This window comes from Rhinolophus sinicus, linkage group LG13, assembly GCF_036562045.2.
Source record: "Rhinolophus sinicus isolate RSC01 linkage group LG13, ASM3656204v1, whole genome shotgun sequence".
NCBI classification, from domain to species: domain Eukaryota; kingdom Metazoa; phylum Chordata; class Mammalia; order Chiroptera; family Rhinolophidae; genus Rhinolophus; species Rhinolophus sinicus.
This window is the reverse complement of record NC_133762.1, coordinates 31,106,548-31,122,692: the sequence shown is the minus strand read 5'-3', so window position 1 is coordinate 31,122,692 and position 16,145 is coordinate 31,106,548. Positions and strand designations below refer to the sequence as shown.

Genomic DNA, 16,145 nt, shown 5'->3' with positions numbered 1-16,145 from the left:
GAAACACCCAGGAAGCGAGATTTGTTGAATGGGGATTAATATGCTCTATTTTCATGCCTGCTTGAAAGCCGCAAATTTACCTATTTTCCACATGGGCACAAATTGCTTTCCTTTTGCTTCTTGGCGTATTGTTTCAAATAGATTGTTGGCCACATACTGTTATCAATACTATCGTTCAAGTGAAGCGGACTAAATCATTACAAAAGAGGTCATCAATAACTAAAAATCGTGTTACAGAGAATACCATTTCAAACACAATCTAGACATAAACAAGATTTGCAGGCTTGGTCGATGGCACGCTTACTTCAATAACACCACATAAAAACTATTTTTAAAAAAACTAGTGCAGCAGAAGAATCAGGCCAATCCTTTACAATTAATTAGCATGAGCTCCGACATGAATAGACACAAGCAAAGAAAACACCCCCGCTGGGTCTGGTTGGGAGGCGGGGCTCAGCTCCTGGCCCGAATCACTGTACACATGTCACTGCATGTCACTGCGTCCACTGGCCAGTCCACCTTCTGCTAGGGCAGGGCTGGAGCTCCAAGCAAGTGGGCTGGAGAGCTTTGAGCATCCCCAAGGGTTGCCAGGGGTCAAGGAGCTGGGGTCATCTCAGTCGGCTAGACTTACGCAGCACTTTGCAGTTTACACACACATTTACTGCTACTAACTGGAACGCCTGAGAACAGGGACACTAACTGTTGTGTTCCCTGCTCTACCCGCCGCACCTCCGCAGGTGGCAGGTACTCAGTGATTGTATGAATGGATCGCCACCGTAGACTCTTACAATGATCCTGTGAGAGAAGCAGGCTGGGTGCTGTCAGACCTTGTTACAAACGAGGAAACTGAGGCACCCAAGGACTGACTAGCCACATGGCCAGTGGATGGTAGAGCTTGGAAGAGTCGGGTTTTCTTCACTCTGGGTCCAGGCACTCGGGCTTCCAAAGAACGGTCTAAGCAACTATCAGAAACCACCTCAAGTGTCCACAGCAGAAGGAATTAACAACAGAGAAGTGGTTACCTGGGTGATGGAAGAGCTGAGAAGCCAAATAGAAGAAGGTGAAATAACTCAGAGGTAAAGACCAGCACAGAGACCCGACCTCCCCAGGGATGATGGGATAGAGGGAGGAGGCTGAGTTCCAGAGCTCCGGGGCTGCGGCTGCCCGTGGGAACTAGAGCTGCAGTGAGCCTTGTGGGTGGAGCTGGATAAAAGGAGAAGCCACCTGGCTGCTAAAGGAGCCAGTGATTGGCACTGAGGGGGACAAATAGCCCTGCCTCTTCCTCTTGCCCGCCCTCATTCTCCCATCGGTGCCTGTCATTGGCCAAACCCAGCCAGAAGCCAGCTGATGAGACACTAAGAAATGAGACCTGTGGGGGTCAGTCCCCTGTGAGAGAAAGGTGAGCAGAAGAAGGCAAGGAATGGGTCTCAGGATGGACAAACAAGTCCAGGAGTGGACAGAATACCACCCCATAGCCATGGATTAATTAATTAATTAAAAATTAATCATTGAGCACCTGCCATGTGCCAGACACTGTGCTAGACTCTGAGATACACTGGATGACACTTTTTAAACTCATCATAGGGAAGAGTTTCAGCAGAAGCAACTAGAGGGAGTAGGTGGGTTGTCTAAGTAACCCATTTGGGTGGGTGAGGGAGTGGGGGAGGAGTTTGAACTCCTTTATGGAGTTCATGGTAAGTACCAGAGACTTTACATACATTATCTTACTCCGTCATTTATTCCCCCCAAAGAACTCTATAGATTATTATAATAATACCATAATACTGTATTATTATTATTATTATTATTATTATTATTTTCATTTCACAGATGAAGAAACTGGAGCTCAGAGAGGTTAAGCAAGTTTCCCATGTTACCCACCCTATAATTACACGACTGGGATTCTATCTCAGCTCTGTCTGACCATGAACCCCTGTTCCATCCACACAATGTGCTGTCCCTGGGTTTCTAGAATCTCATAGGTACTAACTACTCCTGGCATCTGTGCAAATGGTTGGTCCCCAGCTCATGCAGTGTGACAGCCCCAGAGAGTGGAACTTCCTCGGGGACACCCACCCAGCAGGGGTTCAGCAAGGCCCCGCTCTGAGTTCAGGCCTTGTCATCAGTGCTTATAAAATGTGTAAGCCTTAAAAAAGTGAAAATGCATATTGCGTTTTCATGCATTAGTCTCACTAATGACTTATCGATTCAAAAATCCCTTGTATTTATTGAGTTATGCCTGCTCCCAGGTCTATAGTACTGGGAACAGAGATTCTGGTTTAAAATGTTGAAAGGTAATTTTCTTTAATATACAATGGAATTTAGAATCTGAAAGCAAAAATCACTGAAAACAGAACACAATGAAACAAACATTTATTTTAGTTAAATAGTTTTAAAGACGAAAGGCGCTTCTAACCCCCAGAGGAGATGGTGTTTGCCAATATCTCCTCTTCGTTCATTTATTAAGAACACATTTACTGAGCACCTACTATGTGCAGGATTGTTGAAGGGACTAAGAACATGTTATCAAAGTGACACTCATACTTAAGGTGTTTGTCAGTGTTGTGAGGGAGACAGCCTGTATATAGAAGTGGAACTCCACAGTCTACAAAGTGGAGAATGCAGGGTTTGGGGAGTGATGTGTGAATGAGGAATTAAAAGTAAAGCTTGACCAGTGGGCATTGAGGAAGTGTCTTTCCGTTGGAGCACATGGCAAGAGTGAAGGCAGAGATCCTGAGAAAACAAGCACATTGGGTGATCTAAAAAGTTTCCTGTCTTAGAAACAGAGTATGAAGGGATTAGCAATGGGAGAACCGACAGAGGAGGTAGGCAGGGATTAGAATACGGAGGTCTCTCCATGCCATGTTAAGGCAGTTCAATGCACGTAACCAGGCTGGGCTCTGCAGGGCATCCAAATACAGATTCTGTTTTCGGAGACTGTGAAAGGCTATTTTAGTATGAAATGACCGAGATTCATTCCTACATGAGCTAACCTGTGCCAAGTAGGATACTCTGGTGATGTGAGGTATGTAGCTGAGGGTCAGAGCTGGGCTCACATCTTAGCTCCATTGCTTGGTAAAGTCAATTGGTCTCTCTTAGCCTTTGGTTCCTTACCAAAAACGGGGAGGGGGGGTCAATACTATACAGTAGCTCACAGACTATTGGGAGGATTAAATGAGGAAACTCAGGCATAGAAAATATGAGGACATTCATACTTTCAAGAAAATCAAAAGACAAGCCACAGACTTGGAAAGTATACTTGCAGAAGACATATCTGATAGGGGCGGCAGGATGGCTCAGTTGGTTAGAGGGTGAGCTCTCAACAATAAGGTTGCCGGTTCAATTCCCGCATGGGATGGTGGGCTGCGCCCCCAGCAACTAAGATTGACAACGGCAACTGGACTTGGAGCTGAGCTGCGCCTTCCACAACTAGATTGAAGGACAACGACTGATGGGTTGTGGAGAAACACACTGTTCCCCAATAAAATAAATAAATACATACATACATACATACATACATACATACATACATAAATACATACATACATAAATAAATAAATAAATAAATAAATAAATAAATAAATAAATAAAAAGACATATCTGATAAAGGACTTGCATCCACAAGGTACAAATATACTTTTTTTTTAAAAAAAAGATTTTTTTATTGGGGAAGGGGAACAGGACTTTATTGGTGGACAGTGTGTAATTCCAGACCTTTTTTCCAAGTCAAGTTGTTGTCCTTTCAATCTTAGTTGTGGAGGGTGCTGTTCAGCTTCAAGTTGTTGTCCTTTTCAGTTTTAGTTGTGGAGGGCGCAGCTCAGCTCCAGGTCCAGTTGCTGTTGTTAGTTGCAGGGGGCGCAGCCCATCATCCCTTGCGGGAGTCGAACCGGCAACTTTGTGGTTGAGGGGACAGGCTCCAACCAACTGAGCCATCTGGGAGCTCAGTGGCAGCTCAGCTCAAGGTGCCGTGTTCAATTTTTTAGTTGCAGGGGGCACTGCCCACCATCCTTTGCGGGAGTTGAGGAATCGAACTGGCAACCTTGTGGTTGAGAGCCCACTGGCCCATGTGGGAATCAAACTGGCAGCCTTCGGAGTTAGGAGCATGGAGCTCTAACCACCTGAGCCACCGGGCCGGCCCTTACAAATACTCTTAAAACTCAACAATAAGAAAACAAATGACCCAATTAAAAAATGGGTAAAAGGTCTGAACAGATACCTTACCAAGAAAAGAAATGCAGGTGGCAAATAAGCATATAAAAAGTGTTCAACATCATATGTCATAGGGATTGCAAATTAAAACGAGACACCTCCACACACCTATTAGAATGGCCAGAATCCAGAGCACTGACAACACCAAATGCTGGAGAGGAGGTGGAGCAACAGGAACCCCCATTCATTGCTGGTGGGAATGCAAAACGGTGCAGCCACTTTGGAAGACAGTTTCTTCCCAAACCAAACATACGCTTATCATATGGTCCAGCAATTGCTATCTCTGGTATTTACTCAAAGGAGTTGAAAGCTGACGTCCACACAAAAACCTGCATGAGAATGTTTATAGCAGTTTTATTCACAATGACCAACACCAAGGCGTCTTTCCATGGGTGAACAGATGGACATCCGGACAGTGGAATATTATTCAATGATACCAAGAAATGAATTGTCAAGTCATGAAAAGACCTGGAGGAAACTTAAATGTGTACTGCTAAGTGAAGGCGACTGAAAAGGTTTCGTCGTGTATAGTTCTAACTCGATGGCACTCTGGAAAAGGCAAAACACTGGAAATAGTAAAAAGATCAGTGGTTGCCAGAGACTTGGAGGGAGGGAGGAACAGGTGGAGCATGGCATTTTTAGGGCAGTGAAACTATTCTGTATGATGCCATAATGGTGGGTACACGACATTCGACATTTGTAAATACCAAAGAACTGTGCAGCACGAGGCGTGAACTCTGTAAACTATGGACTTCAGTTAATACTAATGGATCAATATTGGCTCATCAGTTATAACAAACGTGTCACACCAATTCAAGATGTTAACAATAGGAGAAACTGGAGGTGTGTGGGAACAGAGCATATGGGAACTCTGTACACTCTGCTCCATTTTTCTGTAAATCTAAAATTCTAAAAAATGTTAGAACAGTGCTGGGTACATCGCAGGTGCTTAATAAATGGGGCAGGGGGTTGGTGGCTGGATATGAAGCAGGTCGTAAGGTATTGGCAGAGATGCTTAGAAACTTAGTGCTCCCTGTTTGCCCTTCTTGCCAGACATAAACCTCCCTTTGTGCAAAGGCAGAGCTGTGTGTGTGCCTCGTTAAAGGGCAGAATCCAGCCATGGGTTTGTCGGAAAAGCATCGCAAAAAGTGTCCTCATGGTTTATTTATTCCTTCTGGGAGATGCTAATATTATTCTGTGTCCCCTTCCTCGTCTAACTTTATGTAATTAGATGGATAAAAATTGTGTTTATGCACACGCACATGGAGAGGGATGGGGCAGCGGACGACGTGAAGTTTATACAAGGTAATTTACAAGCAGCCCAGAACATTCATTATTGCTCTATCTACATTTTGCAAGCTTGAAAAACAGCTCAATTGGAACTACTCGTTTGATATTCAAGACAAGAAGAATCGAGAAGAGTCATATAGAGGAGAAGCAAACTCCTCAACAGTGAGGGAAGGGAGGTGCAGGGCCTGACTCCACCTGGCTCTCAGGGGCTGGTGGGGAGGACAGAACCGCTGGCAGCCGGCAGAAGGAAGACATACTGCAAAGACATGGCGATCCAAAGGGCCCCTCAAACACAGCAGAAACATCACCACCCCCCTGCAATCAATCTGTTCCTTGTAGTTTTAGGACAAACACCAGTGATATGTTGGCAAATGTTTAACAAACAGCTCTCTGGAGGAAACAAGGCCCTGACCTGTAACGTCTGCTGATTTCTGTGGTATAAATACTCCCACTCTGACTGATTTCAAGCTACCACCATGGCATCAACTAGCCCACAAAATTCCTGACAATTGAACAATCTGTTCTTGCAAGCTGGTCGGAATGCGCTCCAGGACACCACTGACAGACAATAAAACCTTACCAGATCCCACAATGCCTTGCCTGATCTGATGGTGTGGGACCCACTTCCCAGCCCAGCTTCATGCCCTGCTCCCTGTGCCCGTCTTTCGGTTGCTCACATGCACGATGTCTGCTCTGATCTCAGGGCCTTTGAACGTGTAAAGGAACACCCCAAACCCCATAGGCTGGTGACATCTCATTCTTCAACGCTCAGCCCAGTGTTCCTTCCACAGGAGGTCCCGTGTCATCTCTCCATCACGGACTCCGATAGCTCTCTGTACTTCTCTTCCGAGTTCTTACAGCAGTTGCATTTCTGTACCTGATTAACCTCTGGCTCCCCTTCATACCCTATTTAAGGAAGGGCACCCCATTTATTGAATTCCTCTACAGTGTGTGGCACATAGCAGGTGCTCAATCATTATCTGTTCAGTAAATGAGTTCATATTAACACCTGAAAGGCTGAGAAACAGAAAGCGGCAGGCCCCTTGCTTACAGACGTACAGTTGATTTGGGTAACCTGTCCTGGGACCCATGGCTTTTCCCTTTATACAAGGCTGCCTAGATCCTGTGCTCAAATTCTTCCTCCTCTCAGAGTGGACTCTTCACCCCATTTGAAGACCCAGCATGTCATGTCTCAAGACTGGCAGCCAATTCTTGCCTCCAGCAGCAGAGAGGTCAAGGATTGGGTGGGCTCTGGAGGCAGACCTGAGGTCTGCCACACACTAACCATATTACCGGGGGCAAGTTTCTTACCTTCCCTGAGCCTCAATTTACCCAACTATAACACCAACATCATATCTACCTTAGCAGACTGTTGCAAGGAGTAAAAGAGGTAAGATACAAAAGCACCTGGGTGTTGAAAGAAATCAACATAAATGTATTCAATTCAATTGTATAGTTATTCTAGACCAGTGGTTTTCAAAATAATAGCCGTTTAACCAATGGCATCAGCAACATCTGGGAACTGGTTAGAAATGCAAATACTTGAGTCTCAGCCCAGACCCGCTGAATCATAAACTCCAGGGTGGGGCCCAGCAATCTGCATTTTAACAAGGCCCCCAGGAGATTCTAATCACACTCAGGTTCTAATGTTCAGACCAGTCTTCAGTTATTTAGCATAGCAGTGTCCTGACTATTTACTTCCATTTGTCTTGGGAAAGACCAAAGACCTACTGGAACTGGGCTATAAGACTAGAGATACACCTGGTGTTAGGTGGTAAGGTATGGGAATTAGCCTGTGTGGAGTGTGTAAGATGTTCCAGGTACTATTCTAGAGGCCTGAAGGATGCCTCAAATGACCTACAACATCCAGTAGGTCATTTGATTCTCACAGTAACCCTGTGAGGTGTGTATCACCACCCCATTTTATGGATGAGAAACTCAAGGCTCCAAGAAGTCTAACAACTCAGGAGAAGCTTCCTTATAGACTGTGTGATGGGGTCCCTATCCCTTCTAGAACCCCAAGACCTGTGGCCTCCACAGCCTCCCAGGCCAGTTCTGACTCCAACACTGTCCCATCCTTTGTGTCCCCATGGCCACGCAGAGGCGAGCGCTCCGTTTCCTCCTTTGCACAGTTCTACCTCTCAGAACAAATCACAGCGCCTCTTCCCTTCCCCCATCATCAAAGGTAGCCCAGTAAGTCACGCTTCTCAAGTCACATCCATTTAAAGATAGAATCACGCCAAACAGGTGGGGCTGGGAGACGCGATCATTTGGATATGTGATATTCTTTCTTCCTGTCTTCTGGGCACTGAGGAGGGTCAAGAAAAGGTGTGATTTTTCAGAGGAAAGAGATTTGACTCATTACAATGAATTGTGGCGCTGAAAAAAATCATTTTATAGGAGAACTGGAAATGTTAATGCCATCATCGTGCACGGGTGGAGAGGGAGGAAGCAGGTAATTCTGCCGAGACCGCCTGGGTACCTCATTGAAGCTAAAGGTCTGCACATTCAATCTTGATTGAATTGCCACTATCAAGAGAGAGGGCGGCTTGGGTACGAGAGGGAAACAGCCCTACATTCTGTGCACCTCCTCGTTCTGGCAATTCCATGCTGACCGAGGTTGGGCAGCTCCCCTCTGCAGCGCCCAACAGATGAAACCTTTGGAGTCCCCGTCCGATGAATGATTGTTTCCTCCTAAGCGGACTGCCCGGCCCACGCCCCACCAAGGGAACTTTCTGAAGAAAGAGAAGGCTTCTTGTTTGCATTCCTTCGGAAGCAGAGTCTGAGACAAGGACTTGAGTGCAAGGAGTGGACTGGAGCGGTGATCCCAGGAAACGCGGGGAGAATGGGAAGTGAGATGGAGAAAAGAAGGAAGACAGTAAAGGGTGTGGTACGGCATCACGCAGGGTCCCACCACTGTAGACAACGGGCTGAATCCTGTTAGGGAGCTCGGGGAGACAGCGAGGGGCATGCACCTCCAAGCTATTCCGCCTCAGGGAGAGGGACCTGGGCAGTCACCGGTGAGGGCTGCTCCTGGGGACACTGCATTTCCCGTCAGTCCTGGCCTGCCCTGCAAGCAGGCAGAGAAGACTCCACTGGTCGGAACAGGTCCCCTGATGACCAAGGGCCCTGGAGAGCCTCTGCCCCAGGATCCGTCTGTGGGGCCCAGGCAAAGCCCCGCTCAGAGACTGACAGAAGAATGGAGGCCACGAGCTGGGAGCTCTGAACGAGGCACCCACTTTGTCACCCAGAAATCAGCAGAGAAATCTGTGAGCAAAAAGCCTCTGGGTTTGTTTTGAACCCACGTTCTTCCCTGGACGTCAGGACAGCCTCAGCCCAGGCTGCCATTTGTTCTGAGGTCAGAGCCCTTACCACGTTATCCCCCAAGAGCACCGAGGGGCACAGAGGGGCCCCTGGGGCGGGGCCACGAGCCCAGAGCTCTGGTCGTCGCTGCCCTGCAGACTCACTGCGTGATCTCGGGTCGGGTTCTGGATCTCTGGACCGTCTCTCCTTATCTGTGAACTCAGAGAGCCCAGGCTAAGTCTCACGTAGGTTTAAAAACCTGCACGCCAGATTCAGAGTCAATATTCATCCATCTTAATTTGTCCTCTTTGCAATGAGAGGAGAGAAACTGAGGGCCAGAGAGACGAAGTGATCTTGCTGACAGTCATGAATGAGGTAAAGGGCAGAACTGAGACCAGCATGAGGGTCCAATACTCCGTACACCCGAGCCCAGGGGCTCGTCTTAGGTTAGGGGAGAGAAAGTCTTAGGAAAAGGTCTCTTGCTGGCCCTTCAGACCACCCCCAGATTTCTGTACCTGGTTTCTAACCCAGGGGCTGATCTCTGTGGACAAGATTGGGGGTTCTCAAAATTAAGCGTGCATCAGCATCACCTGGAGAGCTTTGAGAAACACAGGTGGCTGGACCCCACCCGCAGAATTTGATTCAGTAGCTTTGGGCTGGGCAAGAATGAGCATTTCTAACAGACTCCCACGTGAGGCTGGAGCCGCTGCTCCAGGGAGCACACTTTGAGAACCAGTGGAAGAGGTCTGCAGATTCCCTTGCCCTCTGGCTTCCAGTTGGGTTTAGCCAATGGAAAGCATAGGCAGAAGATTGGACAAAAAGAAGAGAATGTGATCGAGGACCTTATTCCTTCTGCTCTCTTTGTTGGGGTCACCATGGGCTCCTTGCACCACCACTAAATGTCACACCTCCAATTAGGTCATCTTTCGCTGCGTCCTGGTAACCTCTCCCTACTGCATCCTGTATGGCCGCAGGGTGGTATTAGCCCCAGGGTACCGCACCATTCCTTATAGTCTCCCTCCAGCTGACTCACCCTTTTATAAAAAAAAAATTCACTTGATTAAATTCTCCTCAAATCCCCCCTATTTGAGGTGCCCATCTGCTTCCTGCTGGGACCCTGCCTGATCCCAGAGGCGGGCCATATTCTGTAAACTCTGCAACCCCCGAGATCACTTCCTTCCCTCCATGTAATTTCCTGCTGCAGCTCTAGAAAGCCCCCTCTAGAACTTCCACACGGGGAATGCTTTGGTATTTTTGCAATTTCCCCTTGTTCACAGTCTCTGCCCAGAGCTACTTGAAAGCAAAGAACTCTTTGTTCTGTTTTCCCCCATTCATTTCCTTCCCTTTCACTTCCTTTCCATTTCCAGTCTCTGGAAACCCCACTGTCTCTCTTACGAAATTCTAAACAGAATCATCTGGAAGAAAGGGCTTATTTAGCCAAGGTTTCTCTTTCATTGCTCATTGGCAGGCAGTGCCCTCCCTCCCGCTCTTCTCCTTTAATCTTTTCTGTTCTCCCTGGCCTGGGCCTTTCTCCTCCACTCCAGCCTCTCAGTACTCTGGGTTCCTTAAGATGCTAATCACAGCCAGTTTCTTCTTGTGCCGAGAATATTTCTATTTATCGAGACAGGGCAGACTTCGCCTTGGGAAGGAACACGTGGAAGGGCAGGTACCCTTTCCAGTCCTCGGGGCTGTTTCTCTTTTACCTTTCTCATTTCAATTCCAGGACTTTGTCATCTTTCTTGGTTCCCCTGTATATCTTATACTGCTTTTGCATCCACTGGTTACCTTGGAACTGTCTCAGTACTGAGCACAAACCTGCTTCAGCTCCGAGTTTTTGCAGAATTATTGACCCTTCAGTTAGAAAGTAGATTTAGGTTTATTTAAGCCCATCTGGGTGGTGTCATCAGGAGTTAGAATTTCCTCTGCCTCCGTCTGGGTTTCCCCAGAAGTAAATGTAAGGATTCCAGTGCAAGTAGTTTATAATAGGAGGAGAAGGGGGCACCCGTGGGAAAAGGGGCGAGGGAGACAGCCAAGAGAAGGCAGCCCAGAAAGGGTGAGGTTTCAAGTCCATTACTATTGTGGGCCATTGCAGCCTCATCCCAGTGCGAACTCTGGAAAAGGTGTAGAAACCCTCCCCCACTCCCCCGCTGCCACCAAAGTGGGAAGGTGAGGAGCTCATGGGCACAGCACCCTGGCCCAGCTTTGGAGAAAGTCCTCAGGTAAAGAGACTCAGGTAGACAGGATGAGAGCGAATCAAGTGAGGCACCTTGGGCACATATTTTAAAAAGGTGCTCGATCTTAGGGTCATGAAAATGCAGGGTCAACAGCTGAGAGGGGGGCACCTCCTTGAATGTTGCATGCTGGGTGCCTTGCTCATCTTCTCCTTGTCCTGGCCCTGGAGGCTGGTACAGCCATCTGGTGATACCACATAGGGAGGTGGTGAGGACACAGGGTGTGAGTGGGATGCTGACAGAATCTTCTGCAGCCCCAGTGATGGAGTTCCAATCCCCTCATTGTTTTTCCTCGTTGTGGCCTGGAATCCTGCCTTCTCAGCTACAGCTTTCTGAGGGGATAGGACTGTTCTTTTCCTCTGTCCCTCCTGTGTCCCATCTCTCTGCTCTTTTTTGTATCCTCTGCCTTATTGGAAGACATTACTGGGACATTGTTCCAAGTGTCACCTTGATCCAGCCTTCCTTCATCCATCCTGTCTGCATGTTCTCTATTTTGTTTGGGAAGCCAGAAGGGAGAGACCCATGGCTCAAGTCCTTTGGGAACTTGCAGCGAGTCCGTGCTTTCCAACATTCAGTTCCTATTTACTAAACACCAACCATATGCCACGTTCGGGGACATAGAAGTACAAGACAGTCAGGGTTCTGCTGTCACAGAGCAGGTGAGAGAGGTAGGCAGTCAACAGATAGTCACGCAAATGCCTCTCAAATCATAATGATGACAAGAGCTAAGAAGACACATTATGTTCTTGGTCATGGGATCATGACCAAATTCAGAAGGTCAGAATTCCCCGAGGAAGTGATGATTGAACTAAGAACCTAAAGAAAATGTAGACTTTATAGAACAAAGAGAGCAGGGAAGGGCATTTTGAGAGATCAGAATGTGCAAAGGTCCTGTGGCATGGATAGGCATGGAAAGCTCAAGGGACTGAACAAAGGCCAGTGTGGCTTAATTGAGGAGGGCATTATGGAGAGGAAACAGTGGGAAACGAGACTGGAGAGGTGGCTGAGACACTTTGGATAAGGCATGTTTAAGAATGAAGAGAAGCCATTTGAAGGGTCTTCAGTAGGAAGATGACGTGATCCAATTCATGTTTTGAGGCGGGCCCTCCAGCTTCTGTCAGCGATCAGTTAGGTAGAAAGTTGGGAGCCAAGATAGCTGTGGAGCAACCAGAAAGGGCGCTGGCCAGAGCCCAGGTGAGAGACGATGACTGACAGCTTGGGCAAAGGTGCTGAGAGCAGAGGTGAGCAGTAGGGTCTACAGAGACATATAGTTTGGCTTGGCTTCTCACGCTCAGCCTCCACAGGCTTTGGCCCGGACACCTGGCCCAGCCTGGATATCCCTGTTTCTCAGGGAGGCAGGGCCTCTTCACTGTGCTCTAGTCATTTATTTGTTCTTATCTGTACAGCTCCAGGAGGAAGATATCATCATGCCCATTTTACAGAGTGAAGACTAAGGCTTAGCATGATTACACAGGTCTCACAGCCTATCCTTTAGTGACCTATCTGAACTTACAATCTGATGGGGGGAACAGACAAGTGACCCGATATTTTAAGGAACAGTTCTTCAGCAAAGGATGGTCAGGGCAAGCAGCCATCAGAATGGGAACACCTGGAATGAGACCGAGTGTCCCAGTGTCCAGCACAGGGCGTAGAGGAGGCACACACGTCATCCGTCTTAAGACACATTTCCTGATGGTTTGAACATCTCTTTCCAACACTTCCCTTGCAAGAAATCTTGCTGTCTGCGTTACTCTTTTCCGAGAGACAAATCATAAATGTTTTCTGATTAGTCGACCATTCATAGCTCATTTCTGAATCAGCACAGGAAATAGCTAAGCTGAAATGTCTGCCTCTTTCTTTCTTTACAAACTGCCTGTATATCTTAGGCTTTCTTCCGTCATGCTTTTCCTTAGGCAATGTCTAGACAGTTAAACAAAACAAAACACTGAGCAGTGCTAGAAATAATTTGTTAGTCATGATCTTTTTGTTGTTGTTGTTGTTGTTTTTCTTCTTTTTTTTTTTTTTTGGCTGAACTGGGTTACTCTGAGAGCTGAGACCAAGGAATGTTATTCACCCAACTGGTGAGATGTCCCAAGGTGCAGGTTGGCTGCACTGCGGCAGACAAAGTGTGTTGTTGACTCCTGTTCTAATGAGACCATGTGCTCAGCATTTTGCATGACATAACGTTGTCTTGTCTGTATCACGATGCTTTGAATGCTATACTCATGAATATTTGGCAGTGACAATACGTGTGTGATCTGTGCATGGTATTTAGTTACATGGCACTCTCTTTCGCTCCGTCACCCCAGAACTCAATATTGTGTACCTGTCACACACCAGTATTGTTAGCGGCTTTATTCAGGCCAGATGATCCCTTGCTGGGACCACTGCTATAGCCTCCTGACTGGTGCCCCTGCCTCGAGCCTCTCCCAGTCTAACCCACCCTCCCAGTCAGCTATCTTAGAGATCTTTCCAAAAGGGACATCTGATCGTGCCTCCCTCCCCAACCTGGCTTATTCTATGACCTCACATGTGCATTCAGTGAGTTCTGGTTAAAACATGGCAGATTGATATATCCACACTGCTTCTCAGTGACTCTGAGAAAGTGAACTCTATGGCTAAGAGAAGTAACAGTGTCAGATACCGTACCAAGGGTTTTAGGTACCTTTTTGCAACGACCCTATCTTTACTATTTCCATCATTTTAAAGATGAGGAAAAGGGAGCTTCGAGAGTTCAGGTACCATACCCAGGGCCCCACAGCTGGGATAGAAGCTCAGGCGGTTTGACTGCAGAGGGGTCCAACTCTGTAGCACTGCCCTCATTAAAGCACACATCAGGCTGCCTGCAGGCATGCTAATGTTCATTGCTGAGCAAAAGGCACCATCCTTCCATGATGGTCCCTAGCTCTGCACAAAACCTGCTTTCCTCCGACAGGCTCCGTGCCACCCAACGCCTGTGCCCATGCAGGCCCTGAGTGGCAGGCTCTCACCTTAGAGCCTCTGCCCCACTAGCAGTGGGGTCTGGCAGAAGTCGTGATGCCTCCAACCCTGCCTCTGGTGTGACCAGGTAGCCTTGGGCTCCTCTGAGCCCTGCGCTGGCCGTTTCCTAAACCTTCAGGCTTAGGCCAGAACGTCTGCCTCCTTCTGAGCATCAACCCTTGCTCAGGACTCTGCCTTCTTAGCGTTGCATTATTCTCTTGCCTAGAGGGTCCTCAGTGCCTCCCTCATGAGCTGGACCTTCGCCCCCACCCCCAGACACTGCAGAGCTGGTACACTGCGTTAGAGGGTCTGCTGGGAATGCAGAAGGTTCCTTTTGGCTGGGCTTCCTCCCCGACCTGAGGAATTCTTGGGTGGGCCATGCCAGGTGAGACGCAGCTTTCAGAGGCTTCCTGGATCTACTCTGCTTGGACCCAGCTCCCCACCTGCCCCCTCTGCCTGTGCCCCCCATGTTTTGTCATCCAGGCCCGGTATTATGGGGAAATAAAGCTCCCAGCTTGGGATATCGACCTGAAGTTGGAAACATCAAGGATTGTTTGATGACAAATTCTAGGTAAATAATATAACAGTAAGAGCTTTATTTCCTCTTTTCCCCGAAGCCTGGCGCACCCCCAGAAGGGTACTTACAGGATATGATGTTTCCATATCGGTTCTTGTTGCGGTTTTCATCCTCTTTGGCTGTGTCCCATGAAGCTGTCTGCCCCTCCGGTAAGGCCTAGAAAGAAAGGACAGAGTGGTAAGAATGGTCTGAGACAGGCGCTCTGTCCAGGTGAAGATGAGCCAGCAGGGGACATGACATCCGCTGTGATAAGTCACTTAGCGTAAAGGGCTGAGTGTTCTTGGATGGGGCCTGGGGGGAACATAGCCACGCCCCACCATGGCCCTATTTACTCCTTCATTGGCTCAAATGCTATCGGTGTCTTCTGTGTATCATGAGCCCAAATCTGGTCCAGTAGGGGAGTCATTAGTTCATTCATTCATTCATTCATTCATTCATTAGTTCATTCACTCATTCGTTCATTCACTCAACAGATAGTCATCGACTCCCTAATATGTGTCTGGCACTATTCTAAGTACTCAGGAAACAGAGAAATAGATAAAGTCCACCTTGAACTTCTAGTTGACTGGGAGATGTAGAAAATGAACAAGAAAGCATAGATAATGATTTTAGATAGTGGAAAGTGCTATGAAGAAAAATAAAGCAGGGTAAAGGGACAGTGACAGACGATGAGAATTATTTCAGGTTACAGTCTGGGAGGGCTTCTCTAAGAAGGTAACAGTTAAGCTAATTCCTTAACGATGTGAAAAAGCCACACATACCAAGAAATGTAGCAAGCACTTTCCAGGTGGAGGGCACAGTAGATGCAAAGGTGGTGATAAAATGAGCACATTCAAGGAGGAGACAGTAGTTTTAGAAGCATCTGGAGAGGCTGGGAGATTTCAGATTAGATGAGGTGTTGCAGTCACTGGTAACCAGTGGTAACCAGTTGGGTGTTATTTTAAGTGTGATGGGAAACCATCGGAGTGTTTTGAGCAGGGGAGTTCTCTGATCTGATTTATGTTTTACAAAGCACATTCTGCCTCAGGTATAGAATACAGGTGCTTGCAGGCCCAGGAAAGTGCTCCTTTTACAAATAGAGGGCTTGTCTCTCCTTCTTCTCTTCCTCTTCCTTCTCTTCCACCTCCTCTTCTTGCTCCTCATTACAAATGACCGTCACCCTGCCTCCCTCTTGCCACCAGCACAGGCCATCTGCAGACTGCAAATGTGTCTTGCTTTTGCATGTAGCTCTTAGAACTCTGCCTCAGGACCCTGGTCTCACCCTCCTACCCCAGCCAGGTAGGTCCAGCAGCTTCAGGCAACTTACCAGGTCTACGTGTTCTTGACTCTTGCAAGGGTGGGCTACGCTTGTATCAGTGGTAACTTTGGACTTCTCAGTGTTTAAGCTGATATTTTGGGAGTGGATTTTCTACCTGAAACCCTCTGTGATAAAAGCCAACTGTCCATCCAATTATGTCCACCCCAAAGTGGTGTGAAGCTAAGAATAGGGCACTCCGAATGTTTTCATACTAATTTCTTTTTTGGAAAAAAAAAAAAAAAAAAAAGTCTGTTGAGTA

The 16,145-nt window shown here is 47.5% G+C and overlaps 1 protein-coding gene across 18 annotated transcripts in view; it reads right to left on the bottom strand.

The window, feature by feature from the left end:
• The window catches only part of PTPRT (protein tyrosine phosphatase receptor type T), a 1,016,018-nt gene that overhangs the window by 52,770 nt on the left and 947,103 nt on the right, over positions 1-16,145 (bottom strand). For all 18 annotated transcript variants that reach the window (XM_074318312.1, XM_074318303.1, XM_074318302.1 and 15 more), the window contains one exon: positions 14,658-14,745. In XM_074318312.1, coding sequence (XP_074174413.1) covers positions 14,658-14,745 — 88 coding nt within the window. The remainder of the gene's footprint in view (positions 1-14,657; positions 14,746-16,145) is intronic.